The sequence below is a fragment of the Pan troglodytes genome, chromosome 2, assembly GCF_028858775.2.
Source record: "Pan troglodytes isolate AG18354 chromosome 2, NHGRI_mPanTro3-v2.0_pri, whole genome shotgun sequence".
Lineage (NCBI taxonomy): Eukaryota > Metazoa > Chordata > Mammalia > Primates > Hominidae > Pan > Pan troglodytes.
In genome coordinates this window covers 32,445,143-32,472,157 of record NC_086015.1, presented here as the reverse complement: position 1 = coordinate 32,472,157, position 27,015 = coordinate 32,445,143, and the positions used below count along the sequence as shown (strand labels likewise).

General features: G+C 34.5%; 1 protein-coding gene across 7 annotated transcripts in view; it reads right to left on the bottom strand.

The window, feature by feature from the left end:
- Positions 1-27,015, bottom strand: part of ZCWPW2 (zinc finger CW-type and PWWP domain containing 2) — a 173,766-nt gene that overhangs the window by 33,180 nt on the left and 113,571 nt on the right. For 4 of the 7 annotated variants that reach the window (XM_016940089.4, XM_009445066.5, XM_054681573.2 and 1 more), the window contains one exon: positions 13,064-13,181. The exons of the other annotated variants lie outside the window; for them this stretch is intronic. In XM_016940089.4, coding sequence (XP_016795578.1) covers positions 13,064-13,181 — 118 coding nt within the window. The remainder of the gene's footprint in view (positions 1-13,063; positions 13,182-27,015) is intronic. 7 annotated transcript variants of the gene reach the window in all.

Sequence of the window (27,015 nt, the reverse complement as noted above, 5' to 3'; positions counted from 1 at the left end):
TCTTAGACTCTCTTTATTGATAAACCAGGGGTAATAATTATTTTTCTTAAACTTTTAGTTTCAGGGGTACATGTACAGGTTTGCTATATAGCATAGTACCCGATAGGTAGTTTTTCAATCCTCACCCTCTTTCCACCCTCCACCCTCACGAAGGCCCCAGTGCCTATTGTTTCCTTCTTTGTGACCACGTGTACTCAATGTTTAGTTCTCACTTATAAGTGACAACATGCAGCACTTGATTGTCCGTTCCTACATTATCTTGCTTAGGATAATGGCCTCCAGTCCCAAACATGTTGCTGAAAGGACATTATTTTGTTCTTTTACATGACTACATAGTATTCCATAGTGAATATGTACCATATTTTCTTTATCCAGTCTACAATTGATGGGCATCTAAGTTAATTCCATGTCTTTGCTATTGAAAATAGTGCTGCAATGAACATATGTGTGCATGTATCTTCATGGTAGAATGATTTATATTTCTTTGGGTATAGATCCCAAAAATGGGATTGCTGGGTCAAATGATGGTTCTGTTTTAAGTTCTTTGAAAAATTGCCAAACTGCTTTACACAGTCACTGAACTAAATTACATTACCACAAGTAGTATATAGCCTTCCCTTTTCTCTGCAACCTCGCCAGTATTTGTTATTTTTTGACTTTTTATTAATAAGCATTCTGACTGGTGTGAGATAGTATCTCATTATGGTTTTGATTTGCATTTCTCTAATGGCCAGTGATGTTGAGCATTTTTTCATATGCTCATTAGCCACATATATGTCTTCTTTTGAAAAGTGTCTGTTCATGTCCTTTTCCCACTTTTTAATGGGGTTATTTTTTGCTTATTATAAATGCTGGACATCAGACTTTTTCAGATGCAGAGTTTGCGAATATTTTCTCCCATTCTGTAGGCTATTTACTCTGTTGATAGTTTCCTTTGTTGTACAAAAGCTCTTTCATTTAATTAGGTCCAGGAGTAAAAATGATTACCTCACTAGAATATTGTGAGATTTAAATAATATAATCTACTTAATTAAAACTCCTAAAACAATGTCTGAAGATAACAGATAATCAACAAATATTCACTTCCATTTTAGCTAATAGACATGGGGTGTGTGTGTGTGTGTGTATGTGCGCGTGTGTGTGTGAAAGAGAGAGAAAGAAAGAGAGATCTTGATCTTTGGAATACTAGGAAAAACACTTTAGTGATTATATATTTCACTATTGTATCATCTTTTTAGGTGACTCCACCATTCTTCTATCTAAATAATTATTTTCATCTTTTTAACATAGTTGGAAATAATTGATGAGTAATAATAAAATAGCAGCGTGTTTCAAGAAATAGGAAAAAATAAGATCACTAAAATCTCATAGTATATTTTGGGATTAATCATGTGTAAAGGGCCCAGTAGAACCTTATGGTAATTACAAGATGGAATAAGTTTTGTTGTATCTTTAAAAAAAGTAAATTTACTCTTTGTTCTTTTGAAAACCTCTAATAAGGATAAAAGTCATGATGAAATATCAATCATTAAAAATAGTTAAAATTAAACAAAAAGAAACTCAAAAACTAAAATTGGAGTCTATGTATCTGGATGGTATAGAGAGAGTTAACCAAAATGGATGTTTGCTATGTTTCCTGTCAAAATATACCTCATTCTTATGTAAATTTTCTAACAAGGCAATAAATTGGGAACAGAAATATGTGAACTGTTGTTCAAGGAGCTTTTTATGTTCAAAAGTTATAAAAACCATCTTCCAATAAAAGTAGAGTATCTTGGGGAGTATCAACAACCACGTTGATTTTCAAATGCCAAAGGAAAATTCTTATGTAATACTTAAAACATTATGATCAGTAGTAATTTCTTTACTAATAATAACAGTAGGTCTATGTTCAACTTTAGCAAAAATTAACAACTTCCTAAAAGCTAAATTTTCTCTTGTGAGAAAGATTTAATTTCCTTCCTTCAGAAATCTCTGCATGTAGGGACTCTCATCATAAAGAGTGAAAAGCAGTTAACAGGAAATATAGATGTGGATAATGAAAAGGGCCTTCACTCCTCCTTTGAGCTATATCCAAGTCATATTTTTAAAGTGCAAAAGAGGAGCTGCAGGTAGTAAATGAAAATGTTCTAAATGAGTAGAGGTGGTTTTGACTCATGACCCAGAACAGATGTTATTGATTTTTTACTTACAACCATATTAGGGAGAAATACAAATATTAACATAATTCAATGATTTATCTTATTTCAATAATTTTTTTAAACCTTGTGTATTCATGGACTCAAAAAATTGTCAGTTTTTGTTTGTTTAAATGTGATAGCTGAGAGCATTTTCGTAAAAACATAGAGGACAGTCCAGTTTCTGGTCTGGCATGTAAGGAGATTAGAAGTCCCCACTAGTGTCCAACAACATGTACAAAGGTGAGCAAAATGAAAAATGAACAACTCTTCTTAGATCCTTTGGAGAAGTGAGGTTACAGGGCAAACTGATGTCCCCAAATTTGGAGAAAAAGACAGGTAAATACAGAGAATCACAACCAACCTGAGCAGGGTGGAAACTAGTATAGGGGTAGGAAAACCTGAACTTTAATTGACAAATTGCTAGAAGCTCTGTGGGAACAAGCCTGAGACAAAAACTCCAGGGGGACCTAGTCATGGTGGGAGGGACACCCTTTTATTGAGTTTTACGTGTAGGAGCTCTACCAGGTTCTCACAGAGAAGATTAGGGAAATATCTCCTGGCTTCCATCAGGGGGAGGAGAAAAGTAACCATTTTGAAATAATATGTCAGACCATTCTGTACTTCTTAGCAAGGCCTGCCCTGAGGAGAAACTATTTTACCAGAGCCTAACCTATTGAGGGATTTTCAAAGCCTAACCCCAGCCTGACCTGGGGGAAGCAAAATACTCAACTCCAGCCCCCTCTAGCCATCCTTTACTACCTATGTAGGTGAAGAAAAAAAAGGGGGGTTGGAGGAAAGCCCTTATGAAGTTTACAGTCTAGGACTGAGACTTTATCATAGGAACATAGAATGCTTTCTCTCCCCCTCATGTCTTACCACTGCACTGCTAAACTATCATGATTGCAGTTATTTTACCCAGAACATCATGCCCACCTTTCAATAAAAATTTATAAGCATACTAAAAGGCAAAAAAGAAAATTTGAAGAGACAGAGCAAGCAGCAGGACCAGATCAAGATATGGCAGAGATGATGGGATTATCAGCTCATGAATTTAAAACAACTATGACTAATATGCTAAAAGCTACAGTGTTAAAAGTAGACAATATGCAATAACAGATAGGTAATGTAAGCAAAGAAATGAGAATTCTAAGGAAGATTCACAAGAAATGGTTGAGAGCAAAAGTAATGTAACATAAATGAAGAATGTGTTTGATGCGCTCATCAGTAGACTCGACATGGCTGAGAAAACAATCTTTGAGCTTCACGATATATCAATAAAAACCACCAAAACTAAAAAACTGAAAAAGAGAAAAGACTGAAAAAAATAATATAACAGAATATACAAGAACTGTAGGACAACTAGAAAAGTGTGACATACATGTAATAGGCATACCAGAATGAAAAGAGATACAGGAACAAAAAAAAATTTGACACAATAATAACTGATAATTTCCCCCAAATTAATATCAGATGCCAAACCATATATCCAGAAGCTCAGGAAACACTAAGTAATATAAATGCCAAAAATCTACATATCATATTCAAACTTCAGAAAATAAAAGATTAAAAATAAAATCTTGAAAGAAGTCAGAGAAAAAAAAACTTACCAATAGAAAAGATAAAAATTACATCCAACTTTTCCTCAAAAACCATGCAATCGATAAAAGAGTAGAACAAAATAAGGTGTTGACAAAATAACACAGCCATCTAGAAATCTACACTCTGAAATTACCTTTTTTTTTTTTCTTTTGAGATAGGGTCTCACTCTGTACTCAGGTCAGAGTGCAGTAGCACAATCATGGCTCACTGCAGCCTCGACCTCCCAGGCTCAAGCGATCCTCCCACTCAGTCTCCTGCATAGCTGGGACTACAGATGAATACCTGGCTAAGTTTTGAATTTTTTATAGAGACGGAATCTCACCGTGTTGCCCAGGCTGGTCTCCAACTCTGGGCTCAAGTGATCCTCTTGTCTCAGCCTCCCAAAGTGCTGGGATTGCAGGCCTGAGCCACAGTGCATGGCCTGTGAAACTATTTTTCAAAAGTGAAGGAGAAATAAAGACTTTCCCAGGTAAAGAAAAAGAAATGGAGGCATTTGTTGCCAATAGAACTGCCTTCCAAGAAACACTAAAAGAAGTTCTTCCAAGAGAAGAAAAATAATATAGGTTAGAAATTCAGATCTACACAAAGACAAGAAGAGCACTGAAAACTGAATAAGTAAAGGTAAAGTAAAAACTTTTTACTTTTCTTATTCTTAATTGATCTAATAGATGTTTGTTTAAAATAATCATGATACACTTAATTATGTATACTTATGCATACATCTTATGTGTGTGTGTGCATATATGCTTATATATAAGTAAAATGAATGATAGCAATGATACCAGGGATGAGAAGGCATAGTCTGTCATTATAAGATATTTGTACTATTCCTGAAACAGGATAATTATTTGTAAGTGGGATTTGAATTAGTTGTAAATGTATATTGCAAACTCTAGGGCAACCACCAAAAAAAGTTTTTAAAAAAGTATAACTGATAATTGGTATGCTAAGAGGGAAGAAAATGGAATTATTTAAAATCTCAAAATCACAAAGACAGAAAAAGAGTGAAAGACAAAAACAGTAACAAAGAAAAAGGGCACCACTTTAAAAAGTTTTAAAAAAGTATAATTGATAATTGATATGTCAAGAGGGAAGAAAATGGAATTATATAAAATCTAAAAATCACAAAGACAGAAAAAGAGTGAAAGACAAAAACAGTAACAAAGAAAAAGGGCAATAAATAGAAAATAATAACAAATATGACAACTATTAATCCATGATATTAAAAATAATCATTTTAAACATTAATGGCCTAGATGGATGAATTAAAAGAAAAAATATATCATGCTAACCCTAATGAAAAGGAAGTAGGAGGGGTTATATTAATTTGAAACAGAGCAGACTTCAGAGCAAGTTTAGTTATCAAAAATAAAGAGGGTCATACATAATAATAAAGAGGTCAATACTCCAAGAAGACTTGCAACCTTTAATATACATGCACCTAACAACAGAGCATCAAAATATGAGAGGCAAAAACTGATGGAACTGCAGAGAGAAATAAATAAATCTACTATTATAGCTAGAGGCTTCAACAGCCCTCTATCAGAAATGAACAAATCCAGCAAAAAGACACAGTTGCACTCAAAAGCACCATCAATCAACTGGATATATTTGACATCTGTAATCTACTTCATCCAACAACAGCAGAATACACATCCTTCTTATGCCCACATGAAACACTCAGAAAAAAAGACATCCTGGGCCATAAAAAATACCTTAACACATTTAAAAGAATAGATATAATACAATGTCTTCTCACAGACTAAAATGGAATTAAGCCAGAAACTGGTAACAGAGAGATAGGTGGAAATCCAAAATACTTGGAGATTAAGGAACACACTTCTAAGTAACACATAGATCAAAGAAAAAAAAAACTCAAGAAAAATTTTAAAATATTTTGAACTCAATGAAAATGAAAGTGCAACTTATCAATCATGGGATGCAGCAAAAGCAATGTTCAGAGGAAAATTTATAGCATTGAATTCATCTATTAGAAAAGAAAAAAGCTCTAAAATCAATAATCTAAGCTTCTACTTTGGAAACTAGAAGAAAAAGAACAGGCTAAATCCAAAGTAAGCAGAAGAAAAAAAAATAAAAGAGCAGAAATCAATGAAATTGAAGACAGTGGACAGAGAAAAATCAATACAACCATAAGCTAGCTCTTTGAAAGATCAGTAAAATTGAGACTCTAGAGAGGAAGGAAGGCAGGCAGGCAAGAAGGAAGGAAGACAGGACAGAAGGAAGACAGGAAGGCAGGCAGGAAGGAAGGAAAGAAGGAAGAAAGGAAGGGAAGAAGGGAGGGAGGGAGACAGGAAGGAAGGAGGAAAGGGAGAGAGGCAGGCAGGCACAAATTACTAATATTAGAAATGAAAGAGGTAGACATTATAACAAATCCCATGGACATTAAAAGAAAATAAAGGAACATTATGAACAACTCTATGCCCACAAATTTTATAACCTAGATGAAATGGATCAATTTCTTGAAAGAGACACTCTGCTAAAATTTTTGCAAAAAGAAACAGGCAATCTGAATAGGCCTACAATTATTAAAGAAATTGAATCAATATAATAACCTTCCCAAACAAAAAGCAGCAAGCCCAGATGGGTTCACTGGTGAATGCTATCAAACATATAGGAAGAAATTATGCCAATTCTCCGTAACCTTTTCCAGAAGATATAAGCAGAGAAAGTACTTCCTAACTCATTCAATGCAAGGTAGTTCAAAAATTGGAAACCAATTAATGTAATCAATCAATCACATCAACAGCATAAAGAAGAAAAATCACATGACCATGTAAGCAGATCACAGAAAAGCGTATGAAAAAAAAACCTCAGGAACAAGGAGGACGGGAACTTCCTCAGCTTCATAAAGAGCATTTACAAAATATCTAAAGCTAATATCATATTTAATGGTAACAAACTAGAAGCTGTCATGCTAAGATGAAGAACAAGTCAAGGGTTTTCTCCCTCACCACTCTTCTCAATATTGTACTGGAATGCCTAGATAACGCAGTAAGACAATAAATGAAAATAAAAGATATACACATTTGGAAAGAAGAAATAAAACTCTCGCTGCACATGATATGATTGTCTATGTAGTAAATCCAAAAGAATAGACCAAAAAAACCCTGTAATTAATAATAGATTATAGCAAGGTTGCAGGATACAAGGTTAATATCCAAAAATAAATAGATTTCTGACATACTAGTACCAAACAAGTAGAATTTGAAATGAAAACACATTAGAATTTACATTGGCAAACCTCAAAGTGAATTAGTTAAGCATAAATCTAAAAAGAAATACAAGATCTAAATGAGAAAAACTACCAAACTCTGATAAAATAAATCAAAAAAGAACTAAATAAACTTGAAGATATTCCACATTCATGGATAAGAAGACTCAATATTGTCAAGATGTCAGTTCTTCCCAACTTGATATATAAATTCAATATAATCCCAATAAAAATGCTAGCAAGTTATTTTGTGAAATCAACAAACTGATTCTAAAATTTTTGTGGAAAGGCAAAGACCCAGAATAGCCAACCCAATATGGAAGGAGAAGAACAATGCTGGAGAACTGACACTACCCAACTTGAAGACTTACTATGAAACTGCAGTAATCAATACAGTGTGGTATTGGCAAAAGAACAGACAAATAGATCAACAGAACAGAATAAAGAACCCAGAAATAGACCCACATAAATATAGTCAATAGATATTTGATAAAGGAGCAAAGGTGATACAATGGAGTAGACAGTCTTTTCAACCAGTGGTGCAGGAACAACTGGACATCCACACACACAAAAAGTAAATTTAGACACTGATCTTACACCTTTCACAAAAAGGAACTCACAATGAATCATAGGGCAAAATGCAAAATTATAAAACTCCTAGAAGATAAAAGAGAAAACCTAGATGACCTCATGTATGGCAATAACATTTAGATACAACACCAAAGGCAAGGTCCATGAAAGAAATAATTGATAAACTAGACTTCATTAAAATTTAAAATGTCTGCTCTGCCAAAGATTCTGTCAAGAGAATAGAAAAGATAAGCCACATATTGGGAGCAAGTATTTGCAGAAGACCTATAAAAGAGCGACATCTAAAATATACAAAGAACTCTTAAAACCTCTGCAGCAAAAAAATGAACAATCCGATTGAAAAATGAGCAAAATATCTCAGAAAACAACTCACCAAAGAAGATAGAAAGGTGGCAAATAAGTATATGAAAGGATGTTCAACATCATATGTCATTAGGAAATTGTAAATTAAAACACTTATGAGGTGCCACTACACACCTACTAGAGTGGCCAAAACCCAAAACACTGACACCACCAAATATTAATGAGGATGTGGAGCAACAGGAACTCTCATTCATTGCTGGTGGGAATGCAAAATGGTGCAGTCATTTTGGAAGACAGTTTGGTAGTTTCTTTAAAATTTGAACATATCTCACCATATGATCAGCAATTGTGTTCCTTGGTATTTATCAAAAGAAGTTGAAAACATCTGTCCAGACAAAAACCTGCACATATATGTTTACAGCAGCTTTATTCATAGTTGCCAAAATTTAAAAGCAACCAAGATGTCCTTTCATAGGTGAATGATTTTAAAAAATCACGGCACATACAGACAATGGGTATTATTCAGCACTAATTTAAAAAAGATCTATCAAGCCATGCAAATACACGGAAGAAACTTAAATGCATATTACTAAGAGAAAGAAACCAATCTGAAAGGGTGACATATCATATGATTCTAACCATATGACATTCTGGAAAAGCCAAAACTATGGAGACAGATAACAAAAATCAGTAGTTGCCAGGGAATAAGGGGGAGGTAGAAACAAACAGCTGGAACACAAAGGATTTTTAGAGCAGTGAAACTACTCTATATGATACTATAATGGTGGATACAGGTCATTATACATTTCTCCAGACACACAAAATGCATAACAGCAAGAGTAAACCCTAATGTAAACTAAGGACTTTGGGTGACAATGACGTGTCAGTGTAGGTTCATGAATTGTAACAAATAGATGTCATGGTATGGGATGTTGACAGTCGGGGAGATTGTGTGTTTAGGGATTGTGAGGAGGAGATATATGGGAACTCTCTGTACTTTCCACTCAATCTTCTGTGAACTTAAAACTGCTCTAAAAAATCAAGTCAATTTTTTTACAACATAAATAATTCTGGAAAAAAGTGAGAAATAAGGACATCGATTCCAAAATGTAGAACATGTAAGAAAGTCTTAATCTTATAAAATCCTAAAGCTGAATTATAAAGAGATTATATGGATAATGGTCTATTTATTTTTAGAAGTATAATTAAAATGAATGTTTCTATATAAGATAAAAAAATTTTCTAGCCCCAGCAGAATTACTTAGTTACGGTAGTAGTTATTACAACAAAAACAGTGCAACTAAATTATGAGGGTGAGACTGTTATAATCTGATTGGGTCCATATTTACATATATTTAAAGATCCTGCATATTTCAACAATGAGAGAGTTGCATCAGATAAAATACTGTACCAATTTCTGCATGGTAGGAAGACTATAGGCTAAATACTGGGGTAATTTATTTCTAGGTTGGAAAAAGAAATTGTTAGGTGAAGAAACCTTTAAAGTTGCTGGGTTAAAAAGTGGATTGCTGCTAAGTTATTCACCTTTGGTGAAATATCTAAACAGTGGCTACTTATCTTTCAAAACTACTTTTGAATACAGAAAGAAGCTGAATACTTTACCAGAATCTACACTGGATGCTAAGCAGACACAAGGATTACATGACTATTTTGGAGATAGTGAAGAGTGAATTGTGAACCTGTTACTGCAAAGACTAAACTCCTGGAATTCTGAAGTCCTGAAAGTTCATGCCCCTCCATTTTGACTACTTAAGAGGCAAAATGAAAGCTGTTAGGCATATGGCTCTCAAGAACTAGGCTGAATTACATAAAACTCTGCTTGTAAAAATAATCAGACTTTCAGCAAGAAAATGAGCTATTGCTGCAAAACCAATCAGAAATAATCCTTCTTCAGAGTCTCCGGACAGGCAAGAATGTCAAAGGACCCACCGCTAATTGAGAGAGCAAGTCTACTCCTGGTGAGAAATAGATACAAGTTTAAAAAGTAAATGACTATATTACTTAAAGCTATTAATGTTCAAAAAATTAAATGTCTAAAGGCTTTTGTGATTAAGAGAAATGTATAGTCTGTGCAAGGCATAAAATTGTATTTGTGACAATACAGTGAGTTCAACCTTTATTGCTAATAAACAGAGACATTATATTTTCAGCACAGGAATAAAATCGCATTTGTAATAATAAATGTCTCTTCTCCTGGTCTCAGAGTAAACCTGAGTAGTGTACTTGTCATTCATTTTCCACTCTTTTCAAACCTACTTATTTGCTTTAAATCCTAAACTTAGGTGGTTGGGTTGAAATTTAAATTTTTTCTCAAATAAAATCTTTTCACATATACATTTTTTGTAAATATAAATTGAAGTTTTCCAAAGGAGAAAAAAAAATCATTGCTACTTGAAAATTCAGTCAGCATCAAAGTCCGGATCCTTCTATCCATAGAGTAATCTGTTTAGAACTTAAAGTAATAAAGACAAAAAGGGGCTTGTAAAATATAAAATGATTATAATCACTAAGCAGAAAACAATTTAAACATATTTAAGTTTAATAAAAACTATCTCACACCTGTGATCCCAGCACTTTGGGAGGCTGAGGTGGGTGGATCACCTGAGGTCAGGAGTTGGAGACCAGTCTGGCCAATATGGTGAAACCTCGTCTCTACTAAAATACAAAAATTAGCTGGGCGTGGTGGCGGGCACCTGTAATCCCAGCTACTCAGAAGGCTGAGGCAGGAGAATTGCTAGAACCCAGGAGGCAGAGGTTGCGGTGAGCCAAGATCGCGCCACTGCACTCCAGCCTGGGCAACAGAGCGAGACTCCATCTAAATAAATAAATAAATAAAAGTTATCATTTTATGTGGCAATCATCTTCTTTTTAGAGTTAAAAATGTGTCATATCCATAGATCAATGGAACAGAATAAAGAACTCAGAAATAACGCCACATACCTACAACTATCTGATCTTCAATAAATCTGACAAAAACAAGCAATGGGAAGTTCAAGACCAGCCTGGCCAACATGGTGAAACCCCATCTCTACCAAAGATAAAAAAAATTAGCCGGGTATGGTGGCATGTGCCTGTAATCCCAACTACTCGGGAGGCTGAGACAGGAGAATCGTTTGAACCTGGGAGGTGGAGCTTGCAGTGAGCTGAGATCGCGCCATTGCACTCCAGCCTGGGCAAGAGGGCAAGACTCTGTCTCAAAAAAAAAAAAAAAAAAAAATGAGGAAAGGATTCCCTACTTAATAAATGGTACTGGGAGAACTGGCTAGCCATATGCAGAAAATTGAAACTGGACCCTGCCCCACTTCCTTATACCATATACAAAAATTAACTGAAGATGGATTCAAGACTTAAATGTAAAACCTAAAACTATAAAAACCCTGGAAGACAACTCAGGCAATACCATTCAGGACATAGGCATGGGCAAAGATTTCACAATGAAGACACCAAAAGCAATTACAACACAGCAAAAACTGACAAATGGGATCTAATTAAACCAAAGAGCACAGCAATAGAAACTATCAACAGAGTGAGCAGAGAACTTACTGACTGGAAGAAAATTTTTGCAATCTATGCATCTGACAAAGGTCTAATATCCACCATCTGACAAAGGTCTAATATCCACCATCTATAGGGAACTTAAACAAGTTCACAAGAAAAAAAAAACCATTAAAAAGTGGGCAAAGGACACAGACAATTTTCAAAAGAAGACATATATGCAGCCAACCTACATATGAAAAATAGTTCAACATCACTGATCATTAGAGAAATGCAAATCAAAACCATGAGATACTATCTCACACTAGTCAGAATGGCTGCTATTAAAAAGTCAAAAAATAGCAGATGGTGGTGAGGTTGAGGAGAAATAGGAATGCTTATACACTGTTGGTAGGAGTGTAAATTAGTTCAACCATTGTGGAAGACAGTGTGGTGATCGCTCAAAGACCTAGGGGCAGAAATATCATTCAACCCAGCAATCTCATTACTGGGTATATACCCAAAGGAATATAAATCATTCTATTATAAAGACACATGCACACGTATGTTTAACACTATTCACAATAGCAAAGACAATGACTCAACCTAAATGCCCATCAATGGTATAAAGAAAATGTGGATAAAGAAAATGTGGTAAAGAAAATGTGGCACCTGTACACTGCAATAAAGAAAATATGGTACCTGTACACCATGGAATACTATGCAGCCATAGAAAAGAGTGAGATGAGTCCTTTGCAGGGACATGGATGGAGCTGGATGCCATTAGCATTAGCAAACTAATGCAGGAGCAAAACCAAATACTGCATGTTCTCCCTTATAAGTGGGAGCTAATTGACAAGAATACATGGGCACATAGAGAAGAACAACACACATTGGGGTTTATCAGAGGGTGGAAGGTGGGAGGAGGAAAAGGATCAGGAAAAATAACTAATGTGTACTAAGCTTAATACCTGGGTTATGAAATATCTTTATAACACATCCCCATGACACAAGTTTACCTATATAACAAGCCTGCACATGTACCCCTGAACTTAAAAGTTAAATATATACAAAAAATGTCAAACCTACTATAATCTTTCAAATGGTTTCACTTAAAAAGCTAACTATATACCATAGTATTGAGAATTCAATAAAACTTTCTTTGAAAATAACCTAAAATATTATCACAATTTTTCACCTAGTTTTTTTTTAAAGTTGAAGTTTCTCTTCTATTCCTGCCCTGAATTTATTTCAAAATGCAACATTTTGAAAATACTTTGTTCTGTAATAATACAGCATATCCAAGTGAAATTTTAATGCCAGGAATATATTTAAAGCTATGGTTCCCATTGTGAAATATATGCCTTTTAAATACACAAGGGCATCTATGTAGATAGTCTAACGGTAAAGAAGATAGATAACAAAAGTGCTAACAAGAACTCCTGCATTTAAAAAGAGTGTATGTTTAGTCATTGAAAATTGTTTTAGGGGACAAAATATATGCTATTCATTGATATAAAAATAATTTTCAAATAAACAATGATATACTATTTCCCTATGAAGAGAAAGAGATAGAGATTTTTGAATGAGCAAACATATTTTGGAAAACATGCATTTGAATAAATCCTTATTTCAGAGTAATAAAGAAAAAATATTTATACACCTTGTTGTTTTGATAGGCAGCACATTTCCAGTCTTTGCTCATGAGAATATCCATAGAATAGACATGCTTCTTGTAGTGCACTTTTATACCACTTCTTTTTATTCTTACACTTTTCTGGCTATATAAATACAGAAAAAAGAAAAAAATTCATTTTTAAATATATAACTTTGTTTTAAAATCCACTTATTAAGCTGGAACAAAATCTAATTTGGAGCATTGTATAACATATTTCTTAGACTTTGGTATCTAATTATTATTTTAATATTATTTTAGAATTCAGCAAAATTGTGAAAATTTTGCAAGTTAATAGTCAAAGGGTCAGATGTTTGGTTCACTAAGATAATCATGATAATGTTATTCATCTCACACTTAGGAACTTACAAAAAGGCCCTCAACGTCACAAAGTAGTTAATATTAATAGATTTAATAAGAATAATGTTGATTTCCTTTTAAAAAACATAGCAATTATACTAAAGTGGTACAAATTGAAAAGCAAGTTTCTTATTAGAAGAAAATTAATTTGGCAGGGTGCAGTGGTTCACGCCTGTAATTCCCAGCTACTTGGGAGGCTGAGGTAGGAGAACTGCTTGAACCTGGGAGGCAGATGCTGCAGTGATGCGAGATTGTGCCACTGCACTCCAGTCTAGGTGAGAGAGTAAGACTATGTCTCAAAAAATAAAATAATAAAAAATAAAAAATTCTATTCACATCTAGTTTTAGTGTTACAGCAGATATTAACATATGCATACAAATTTCTTAAACCTTCTGTGCCCTAGTTTCTTTATCTAAAAACTGTGAATGATAACACTACATACATCATAAGGTTTCATGAGTATGAAATAAAATAATAGATTATAGTTTCATGGCATAATAAGAACTCAGTAAGTTATTTTACTTGGATACAGCACATTTTCTAAATGCATATTTAGTTTTCAAAAAATATATTTTAAGAAGAAAAACAAAATGAAAAAATATCTGGGTCAAAGATAAATATTAAATTGACCTAGTCTAATAATGTTTTCAGTGTTATTTTAAAACTCGGCAAAAAGGATTTTTATAATGTTTTTAAATGTTATATTTATAAAATGCATGCCATCATTTTCATTTTGAATACCAGCAAAAGGAATATGGCTATTTATTTTATTAACCTATAATTAACACCTATCTATAAAGATTATATTTTTCTCTCAGATGTATAAGATAATTCACCCTTTACACAGAAGTGTAAATCTATATAAGACCCATATTGAATTAATTCAGAGAATGAAACTATATATTTAAAGCTCTTCTCAAATGTCACCATATTCTTAGAGTCCCCAAATTAATATCAACTCTGTGCTCCCACTACACATAAATACTTTCATTTATTGATTTACTACTTTCTGCCTTCTATTACAGTTATTTGTGTTCATGACATCACTACCCATAAAATGAAAGGTCCATGAAGATGGAGGCAATACATAATATTTCATCTTTGCATCCTCCACAGTACCCATTTGCCTATACCTCATGGTATATTATACAAAGTATTCAGAAAGAGGCTGATAAATTGCATTTGGTCCTGGGCACTGATTAACTTGACATAAAAGCAGTGAAACAATAGGATCAAACAAAACTCTACTTTTGGACACATAATCTATGAATTTCATTCATTAAGTAAGTTATTTCATAGGAAACAGATGAAAAGAGGCAGATACAATTCACTAAATATTGGAAATTTTAAATTATTTTAAGGATGTCTAAGCTAGCCTTCACAGATTTTAGACATTTCTGCAAGTCAACTGTTATAATATTAAATTAGAAATTATGGTGAAAAATCACTTTAAAGCTTATAGCACTAAACAGTTCCTACACTATTCTGTATATAGGAATAGTGTAGGAACAGTTGCTATAATATTCCCTAAAGCAGGGGGTCAGACCAGTACTAGTCCATGACCGGTTAGCAACTGGGCAGCACAGCAAGAGGTGAGTGGGGGATGAACAAGCATTACTGCCTGAGCTCCACCTCCTGTCACGTCAGCTGTGGCATTAGACTCTCATAGGAACATGAACCCTATTGTGAACTGCACGTGGGAGAGATCTAGGTTGTGTGCTCCTTATAAGAATCTAATGCCTGATGATCTGTCACTGTCTCCCATCACCCCCAGATGGGAACCTCTAGTTGCGGGAAAACAAGCTCAGTGCTTTCACCGATTCTACATTATGGTGAGTTATATAACTATTTCATTATATATTACAATGTAATAATAATAGAAATAAAGTACACAATAAATATAATGTGCTTGAATCATCCCAAAACCATCCCCCTTCCTTCCCCCACTCCATGGAAAAATTGTCTTCCATGAAACTGGTCCCTGGTACCAAAAAGGTTGGAGACTGCTGCCCTACAGAAATAGTATAAGAAAATAATTAAAGAAAATTCTTGAGAAAAATCAGTGCCATATAGCTAAAATAAACTTTGATGACTTAGGGGAACTGAAAAGGTTTGTTTTAACACTTGTGTCTGGGAGTCTTTGAACTTATCAGTAGGCATGTGCCACCTAGTGGTACTACAAATTAAAACCTCCTAAGGAACTCAAAAAACTAAGGATCTATTTGAAGAGGAATTTTAATTTCCAAATTAGGTTCAACTGTGCTTTGTATTTTTAAATTACTTTTTTTTAATTGAAGAAGGGATAAGGTGCAAATTCTCACAATACAGAATGTGCCTTCCTTCCCATCCCAGGTACTACTTCTCCCAAAATTACTATTACTAGTTTCTTTTACAGTCTTCCAGAGATATTATATATTTATAGAACTATACAATTTATATAATATTATATATTTCTACAACATATAAATATATAATGAATGTTATGAATAGTTATATATAATTGATTTTTTAAATTTTCTTGCAGATTGCTGAATTTATTGATTCAACATATTCCAGACTCTCAGGATCTATCATTGAAGAAAACAGACAAAGCTTACATTGTAGCCTATGAGAAGAGACAATATATAACAAGCATAAAACAAAAGGCTATAGTGTAAGAGGTGGTAAGTGCTCTGTAATAAAATGTAAGGCAAAGTCAGGGTGATCATGAGTGCTGAGGGGTGGGTAATGAGTGGTCAAGGTAACTCTCATCAAAAAGGTGAATTTAGGCCATGATCTCCCTGAAGGAGGACAGGAAGTCAGCCATATATAAATCCATGGAAAGCATACTCCAGGCAGAGAAAAAAATCCTCTAATGTGGGAGAGTACATGTATATTAAAGAAGCATCAAAGAATCCAGTGTAGCTGAGTCTAAACGATGAAGAGAGAGAGTAATAGGAAATGATTTCAGAAAATTAACAAGGGCCACATCATCAAGGCCTTTGCGAGCCATTGTAGGGTCTTTGGCTACTACTTTGAGTGAAAATGGCACTATGGCAGAGTTCTGAGCATAAAAGTAATATTTGATTTGAATTCCTGTTTTTAAAGAAATCATTCTCATTGCTTTGATGAGGAAAGGCTATACAGAGGCAAGTATAGAAGTAGGACAATTAGTTAGGAGGCTATTGCAATAATTTATGCAAGAAATGGTGGCAGTGTGGACCAGGGAAGTAACAGTTACTGTAGTAAAAAGTGTTAGGATTCTGGACATAATTTGATGACAGAGCAAAAAGCACGTCCTGACCACTTGAAAACTGGTTTTGGGAGAAATGGAGGATTACTCTAGGACTTTCAAACTCAGCGGGCAAAAGGATGGAATTTGCTCTCTACTGAGATGAAGAGTCTGTCAAGAAAGAAAGATTTGTTGGAAGATCAAGAGTTTGGGGCGGGCGCGGTGGCTCATGCCTGTAATCCTAGCACTTTAGGAGGCCGAGTTGGACAGGTTGCCTGAGCTCAGGAGTTCAAGACCAGCTTAGGCAACATGGTGAAACCCTGCCTCTACTAAAAAATAAAAATAATAATAATAAAAAGTTAGCCGGGCGTGGTAGCATGTGCCTGTAGTCCCAGCTACTCGGGAAGCTGAGGCAGCAGAATTGCTTGAACCCGGGAGGCGGAGGTTGCAGTGAGCCGAGATCCTGCCACTGCACTCCAGCCTGGCAACAGAGCGAGACTCCGTCTCAAACAAACAACAACAACAACAACAACAAATAGTTCAGACATACTGACATGAGACTTCTCAATACCCAAGAGGAAGATAATTATGACATCGAGGTGGAGATGTCAAGTAGCAGTTGGATATGAAAATTCAGGACAGAAAACTTACCTGCAGATAAACTTTAGGAATTACATAAACACATACACAAATGTGCATGTGCGCGCGTGCGCGCACGTACACACACACACACACACACACGCTGTATTTAAAGGCAAGAAATATGGATGAGAGAACTGAAAGAATGAGAAAACAGATGTATGTATATCCACATATGTGGCATATATGTACCCCTATTTATTTGACAATGCTCAACTGATGGACACTTAGGTTGTTCCTAATACGCTGTTGGAAGCAATGCTGAAATAAAAACATTTTGTCCATATGTCATTTTGCCCACTTGAGAGTATACTGAAAGATAAGTTCCAAGACATAAAATTACAGGTTTAATGTATGTATATTTTAAATTTTGGAGGTTATTGTGAAATCACTTTTGAATGAGGAGGTCAAAGTTTACAATGCCACAAGCAATATATTCAATATATTTCCCCACACCTTGCAGAACACTTCTGTTCTGAGTTTTGACATCTTTGCCAATCTTTCTTTTATTAATTTTTAATTTTTGTAGGTACATAGTAGGTGTATATACTTATGGATTACATAAGGTATCTTGATACAGGCATGTAATGTGTAATAATTAGATCAGGGTAAATGGGATAGCTAACGCCTCTAGCATTTATCTTTTGTGTTACAAACAATCCAATTATACTCTTTAGTTATTTTTAAATGTAAAATTAAATCATTTTTAACTATAGTCACCCTTTTGTGCTAGAAAATACTAGGTCTTATTCATTCTTTCTATTTTTTGTACTCATTAAACATCTCCACATCCCCCTGACACTCCATTACCCTTCCCAGCCCCTGTTAACCAACCTTGTACTCTTGATATCCATGAGTTCAACTCTTTTAATTTTTAGCTCCCACAAATAAGTGAGAAAATGCAAAGTTTATCTTTCTGTGCTTATTTCACTTAACGTAATGACCTGCAGTTCCATCCATGTTGTTGCAAATGATTGGATCTCCTTCTTTTTCATAGCTGAATAGTATTCCACGGTGTGTTCCACATTTTGTTTAACCATTCATATACTGATAGATACTTAGGTTGCTTCCAAATCTTGGCCACTGTGAACAGTGCTACAATAAACATTAGAGTGCAGATTATCTCTTCAATAAACCGATTTCCTTTCTTTTGGGTATATACATAGGAGTGGGATGGCTGGATCATACAGCAGCTCTATTTTTTTGTTTGTTTGTTTGTTTGCGACAAAGTGTTACTCTGTCACCCAGGCTGGAGTGCAGTGGCATGATTTCGGCTCAGTGCAGCCTCTGCCTCCCGGGTTTAAGCAATTCTCCTGCCTCAGCCTCCTAAGTAGCTGGGATTACAGGCATGCGCCATCACACCTGGCCAACTTTTGTATTTTTAGTAGAGACGGAGTTTGTCATGTTGGGCGGGCTGGTCTTGAACTCCTGACCTCAAGTGATACAACCACCTTGGCCTCCCAGAGTGCTGGGATTATAGGCATGAGCCACTGCACCCAGCCTACTTTTAGTTTTTGATGAACTTCCAAACTGTTCTCCATAGTAGTTGTACTAATTTATATTCCCACCAACGCTGTACAAGGATTCCCTTTTCTCTACATCCTCACCAGCATTTGTTATTGCCTGTCTTTTGGATATAAGCCACTTTAACTGGGGTAAAATAATATCTCATTGTAGCTTTAATTTGCCTCTCTGGTGATCAGTGATGTTGAGCACCTTTTCATATGCCTGTTTGTCATTTGTATGTCTTCTTTTGAGAAATGTCTATTCAAATCGTTTGCCCATTTTTTTATTAGATTATTAGTTTGTTTGTTTTTTCCTATAGAACTGTTTGAGCTTCTTATATATTCTGGTTATTAGTCCCTTGTCAAATGGGTAGTTTGCAAATATTTACTGCCATTCTGTGGGTTGTCTCTTCACTTTGTTGATTGTTTCCTTTGTTGTGCAGAAGTTTTTTAACTTGATGTTATCCAATTTGTCCACTTTTGCTTTGGTTGCCTGTGCTTGTGGGGTATATTACTCAAGGAATCTTTGCCAAGACTGATGTCCTGGTGAGTTTCCCCAAAGTTTTCTTGTAGTAGTTTCATAGTTTGAGGTCTTAGATTTTAGTCTTTAATCCATTTTTATTTGATTTTCATTTATGGCGAGAGATAGGGTTCTAGTTTTTCTTCTACATATGGATATCCAGTTTTCCCAGCAACATTTATTGTAGACTGTCCTTTTCCTAATGTATGTTGTTGGCACCTTTGTTAAAAATGAGCTCATTGTAGATGTATGGATTTATTTCTGCATTCTCCATTTGTTCCACTGGTCTGTGTGCCTGCTTTCATGCCAATACCATACCATTTTGGTTACTATAGCTCTATAGTATAATTTGAAGTCAGGTAATGTGATTTCTTCAGTTTTGTTCCTTTTGCTTAGGATAGCTTTGGCTATTCTGAGCCTTTTGTGGTTACATATAAATATTGGGACTCTTTTTTTCTATTTCTGTGAAGGATGTCATTGGTATTTTCATAGGGATTGCATTGAATCTGTAGATTGCTTTGGGTAGTATGGACATTTTAACAATATAGATTCTTACAATCCATAAACATGAAATATGTCTCCATTTTTTTCTGTCCTCCAATTTCTTGCATCAATGTTTTACAGTTTTCATTGTAGAAAATTTTCACTTTTTTGGTTGAGATAATTCCTAGGTATTTTATTTTATATGCAGCTAATGTAAATGGTATTACTGTTTTATTTATTTTTCACATTGTCCACTATTGGCATATAAATATCCCACTGATGTTTGTACGTTGATTAGTATCCTACAACTTTACTGCATTTGATTATTAGTTCTAACAGCTTTTTGGTGAAGTCTTTAGGTTTCTCTAAATATAAGATGATATCACCTGCAAACAAGGATAATTTGACTTCTTCCTTTCCAATTTGGATGCCCTTTATTTCCTTCTCTTGTCTAAATTGTGCTAGCTAGCACTATGTTGAATAACAATGGGCATCCTTGTCATGTTCCGTATTTTAAAGAAACGGCTTTCAGTTTTTCCCCATTCAGTATGATACATACCGGCTGTGTGTCTGTGGTTTTTATTATATTGAGGTATGTTCCTTCTATACCCAGTTTTGTGAGGTTTTTATCATAAAGGGATGCTGAATTTTATCAAATTCATTTTTAGCATCAATTGAGATGATGATATGGTTTTTGTCTTTCATTCTTTTGATATGCCACACTGATTGATTTGTGTATGCTGAACCAATCCTGCATCCCTGGGATAAATCCCACTTGATCATAATGAATCATCATGTTAATGTGTTGTTTAATTATATTTGCTAGTATTTTGTTGAGGATTTTTGCATCAGTATTCATCAGAGATATTGGCCTGTAGTTTTCTTTTTTGATGTGTGTTTGTCTGGTTTTGGTACCAGAGTAATACTGGTCTCATAGAATGAGTTTGAAAGTATTCCCTCCACTTCTATTTTTTGGAATAGTTTCAGTAGAACTGGTATTAGCTATTCTTTAAACGTTTCATAGAATTCAGCAGTGAAGCCATCAGGTTCTTGGTTTTTCTTTGCTGGGAGACTTTTTATTATAGTTTTTATCTTGTTACTTGTTATTGGTCTGCTCAAGTTTTGGATTTCTTTGTGGTGCAATCTTGGTAGGTTGTACGGTCTAGAAATTTATCCATTTCTTCTAGATTTTCCAATTTATTGGCATATAGTTGCTCATGGTAGCCACTAATGAGCCTTTGAATTTCTGTAGTATTGATTGTAATGTCTCCTTTATCATCTCTGATTTTATTTATTGGGTCTTATCTCTTTTTTTCTTAGTTAATCTGGCTAAAGGTTTGTCAATTTTCTTTAGCTTTTCAAAAAAAATTGTTTTGTTGATATTTTGTATTTTATGTTTCTATTTCACTTATCTCATCTCTACATCTTCAATATTTATTTTTTTCTACTAATTTGAGTAAAAGAAAATCAGTTGAGTTTGAGTTTTGTTTGCTCTTGCTTTTTTAGTACTTTACAATGTATCATTAGGTTGTTTATTTGAAACTTTTCTTCTTTTTTAATTTAGGCACTCATGGCTATAAACTTCCCTTTTAGTACTGTGTTTACTGTATCTCATAGGTTTTGGTATGTCATGTTTCCATTATCATTTGTTTCAATGAATTTTTAAATTTCCTTCCTTCTTTTTTTTTTTTTTTTTTTTTTTTAAGACAGAGTCTCGCTCTGTCACCAGGCTAGAGTGCTGTGACGCGATCTCGGCTCACTGCAACCTCTGACTCAGTGGTTCAAGCAATTTTGCCTTAGCCTCCCGAATAGCTGGGATTACCGGCATGCGCCACCACACCCAGCTAATTTTTGTATTTTTCATAGAGATGGGGTTTTATTTACCATGTTGGCCAGGATGGTCTCGGTCTCCTGACTTCATGATCTGCCAGCCTCGGCCTTCCGAAGTGCTGGGATTACAGGCGCGAGCCACTGCACCCGGCCTAAATTTCCTTCTTAATTTCTGCATTGAACCACTGGTTATTCAGGAGCATACTGTTTAATTTCCATGTGTTTATATAGTTTCCAAAACTCTTCTTGTTATTTATTTCTAGTTTTATTGCATTGTAGTAAGAGAAGATACCTGACATACATTCAATTTTTTTGAATGTTTTAAGACTTGTTTTGTGACCTAACATATGGTCTATCTTTAGAATCATCCATGTGCTAAGGAAAAGAATGTGCATTCTGCAGCCATAGGATGAAATGTTCTGTAAATGTCTATTAGGTCTATATGTTCCAAAGTGCAGACTAAGTCTGATGTTTCCTTGTTGATTTTCTGTCTGGAAGATCTATCCAATGCTGAAAGTGGGATGTTGAATTCTCCAGCTATTATTGTATTGGGACCTATCTATCTCTTTAGGTTTAATAATATTTGCTTTATATATCTGGGTGCTCCAGTGTTGGGTGCATATATATATACATATATATATATCATATATATATACATATATATATCATATATATACACATATATATATATCATATATATATACACACACATATACATGCATACATATATACATATTTACAACTGTTATATCCTCTTGATGAATGAACTCCTTTATCATTATATAATAATCTTCTTTGTCTCTTCTTACAGTTTTTGTCTTGAAACCTGTATTGTCTGGTATTAAGAATATCTACTCCTGCTCTTTTGTGGTTTCCATTGGCATGGAATATCTTTTTCCATCTTTTATTTTCAGTCTACCTGTGTCTTTATAAGTGAAGTATGTTTCTTGTAAGCAATGGATCATTGGACCTTATTTTTATATCCATTCAGCCACTCTATGTCTTTTGATTGGAGAGTTCAGTCCATTTACATTCAATGTTATTATCGATAAGAAAGGACTTACTCCTGCCATTTTGTTATTTGTTTTCTGGTTGTTTTACAGTCTTCCTTCTTTCCTTCCTTCTTCTCTTCCTTTTAATGAAGGTTATTTTTCCTGGTAGCAAATTTAAATTTATTGCTTTTTAATTTGTGTACCTGTTGTATGTTTTTTGATTTGTGATTACCATGAGGCTTGTAAATATTATAACCCATTATTTTAAGCTGATAACAACACTGCTTACATGTTCTTACATGTAACAAACTAATAAGCAAAAAGAAAATACCTCTGAACTTTAACTCCTTCCTCCCTCTTTTTAACTTTTTATTGTTTCTATTTATATCTTATTTTACTCTCTATGTCTTGAAAAGTTGTTGCAGTTACTATTTTTGATTGGTTCATCTTTTAGTCTTTCCACTGAAGAGCAGTTTACACAACACAGTTACAGTGTTATAACATTCTGTGTTTTTCTGTGTACTTTCTATTGCCAGTGAGTTTTGGATCTTCAGATGATGTTGTATTGCTCAGGAAGATCCTTTTCTTTCTGATTGAAGTACTCATTTTATCATTTCTTGTAGGACAGGTCTGGTGTTGAGGAAATCTCTCAGCTTTTGTTTGTCTGGGAAAATCTTTATTTCTCCTGCATGTTTGAAGGATATTTTTGCTAGATATGCTATTCTAGGGTAAAAGTTTTTCTACTTCAGCACTTCAAATATGTCATGCCACTCTCTCCTGGCCTGTAAAGTTTCCACTGAACAGTTTGCTGACAGGTATATCGGAGTACCATTGTTTGTTATTTGTTTCTTTTTTCTTGCTGCTTTTAGGATCCTTTCTTTATCCTTGACCTTTGGAAGTTTGATTACTAAATGCCCTGAAGTAGTCTTCTTTGTGTTAATTCTGCTTGATATCCTATAATATTCTCATACTTGGATACTGATATCTTTCTCTATGTTTGGGAAATTCTCTGTTATTATCCCTTTAAATAAATTTTCTACCACTATCTCTTTCTTTACTTCCTCTTTAAGGCCAATAACTGTTAGATTTGCCCTCTTGAGGCTATTTTCTAGATATCGTAGGTGTGCTTCGTTCTTTTTTTTTTCTCTTTTGTCTCTTCTTTGTATTTTCAAATAGCCTGTCTTCAAGCTCATTAATTCTTTCTTCTGCTTGATCAATTCTGCTATTGAGACTCTGATGCATTCTTCACTATGTCAATTGCATTTTTTCAACCCAGAACTTCTGCTTAATTCTTTTTAATTATTTCAATCTCTTTCTTCAATTAATCTGATAGAATTCAAAATTCCTTCTCTGTGTTATCTTGAATTTCTTTGAGTTCCTCAAAACAGCTATTTTGAATTCTGTCTGAAAGGTCACGTATCTCTTCAGGATTAGTCCCTGTTGCTTTATTTACTTTGTTTGGTGAGGTCATGTTTTCCTGGATGGTCTTGATGCTTGTGCATGTTCATCAGTGTCTGGGCATTAAAGAGTTAGGTATTTATTGTAGTCTTCACGATATGGGTTTGTTTGCACCTGCTGTTTTTGGGAAAGCTTTCCAGGTATTTAAAAGAGCTTGAGTGTTGTGATCTAAGCTGTATCTGCATTAGTGAGCCCCGTAAGCCCAGTAATGCTATGGCTCTTGCAGACTCATAGAGTGTTGGATAAGATCTAGAAGAATTCTCTAGAATATCAGGCAGAGACTCATGTTCCTTGACTTACTTACAAACAAACAGAGTCTTGCTCTCTGTGAGTCACCTGGGGCTGGGGGTGAGGTGACACAAGCACCCTTGTGGCCACCACCACTGGGAATGCACTGAGTCAGATCTGAAGCCAGCACAGTACTGGGTCTCGCCCAAGGCCCACTGTAACCACTACCTGGCTACTGCCTATGTTCTCTCAATGCCATAGAGATCTACAATCAGTAGGTTGTGATTGTTTTTTAAAAGCCATTTATATTTTCTTTTATATGGAATGATGATTCAAGTCCTGTGTTAGTATGTATAATGGTCTTTTTCTTATTGACTGTAAAATAATATTTTTATATATTTTTTAAATATCCCTTTCCTCTATGTACTACAAATATTCTCCTCTGTTTGTAGTTTGTATTTTAGTACTTTTGTGTTTTCTTTTTTGTTCATTTAAGTCTTTCTTCCTTGTAGAACTAGTTTGGACATTTTTTTCCGCAGGTTACTATTTGTACCCATCCCATTTATTAGACAATACAACTTTTCTTATTTGAATACAACCTGAACCATTAACTATAATTTCAAGTACTTTTGAGTTTATTTGAGGAATTTCTATATATTTCTATTAATCTGTCAAATCACTATTAGTACCATATTGCCTTAACTAGTGACATCTTGTTATATCTATCATATTTTATAGGCCTAACTCTCTCTTTTGTTCAACCTTCCAACAAATTTATAATTAGTTTGTCAAAAGTCTCAATTGTTTTTTTAATTGAGATGGCATTTAAATTAATTTAAGGAGAACTGACATCTTCCATATTAAATCTTCCACATCAAGAAGAGAAGAGGATTATATCTTTCCATTTACTCATGTTTTATTTTTATTTTTATTTTGAGACAGAGTCTTGCTCGTCACCCCGGCTGGAGTCCAGTGGTGCAATCTCGGCTCACTGCAACTTCCACCTCCTGGGTTCAAGCAATTTTCGTGCCTGAGCCTTCCGAGTAGCTGTGACTAAAGGTGTGTGCCACCACACTTGGCTAATTTTTGTATTTTTAATAGAGACAGGGTTTCACCATGTTGGCCAGGCAGGTCTTGAACTTCTGACCTTAGGTGTTCTGCCTGCCTTGGCCTCCCAAAGTGCTGGGATTACAGGCATGAGCCACCACAGCCAGTCTCGGGCTTTATTTTCTGTTTCTTAGCAGCATTTTGAAGTTTAATTCACACACAGATCTTGCACATTGCTTCTTAGGCTTACACCAGTGTATTATTTATGTTTTGTTGCTATTATAAATGAGAATTTTAGTCTCTTCATATTTTCAAAATGGTTACTTCTTTTTTTTTTCCTTCCAACTTTTATTTTGGGTTCAGGGGGCACATGTTGAGGTCCATTACATGGGTAAATTGTGTGTTATGTGGGTTTGGTGTACAGATTATTTCATCACCCAGGCAATGAGCACAGTACCCAATAGGTAGTTTTTCTATCTTCACTGTCCTCCCACCCTACTAGAAGATTGCCTCAAGTAGGCCCTGGTGTCTACTGTTCCTATCTTTGTGTCCATGTGTACTCAATGTTCAGCTTCCACTTAGAAGTGAGAACATGCAGTATTTGGCTTTCTGTTCCTGCACTGATTCTCTTAGGATAATGACCTCTGACTCCATCTATATTGCTACAAATGACATGATTTTGTTCTTTTTATGGCTACGTAGTATTCCATAGTGTCTATGTACTACATTTTCTTTATCCAGCCTACCAATGATGGGCATCTAGGTTGATTCCATGTATTTGCTATTGTGAATGATGCTGTGATGAACATTCATGGGCTTGTGTCTTTAAGGCAGAAAGACTATGACCTGACACGCTACTGAATTTTCTTATGCTTTTAATCGTTTTTTCCTATTGTTTATAATAGTTTTGTTTACCATAGTTTTTGTTTGTTTGTTTGAGTTCCTTGGGTTTTACAGGTATATAATTGTCTACAATAATGTAATTTTTCTTCTTCCTTTCTTGTGTGGGCACTTTTGATTCTTTCTTTGGTTAATTATATTAACCAATTAGACCAGAATAATATTACATAATAGTAGCAATCTTACCTACTTTTAAAAATTCAAATTTCCCACCTGAACAACCAGTTTTTTCTCTAATTAAAATAAAAATGTAAAATGAGTTCATGTTCTTTTCGTGAGATGTTGAAGTAATTCGCATTTATTTAACTCCATTATTTTGAGAAGTTAACAAACAAGTTTGTTTGAAATCATTCTCATAAACTTAGCTCTTTTAGACATTATCATAATCTTTCAATTTGAATCTTTCACTGAAAGGCTTCTGGATTGGCAAGAAAGAAGCAAAGACTCAGCATCTCACTAAATATAATAGATTCATTCCATATACTAATTACTGGATAAAGTTTGTGAAAGATGAATAAACATCATGCTTGAATGAACTACAGTAATACCATTAAGGTTAAGTTCCATCTTAAAATACAATAGCATTTAAAGAGATAAATATTTGGTTTGGAACACATTTATATTATATTTTAGAAACAAATTAGCAAAGGAAGCAAAGCTGTTTTATAAATAAGGTAAAACTAAGGTAAAAACTACATTTAGAAAAATTATCTTTTGAAAGCATGGAAACATTTACATTTACCTTTCTAACCAGCAATCAAATAGA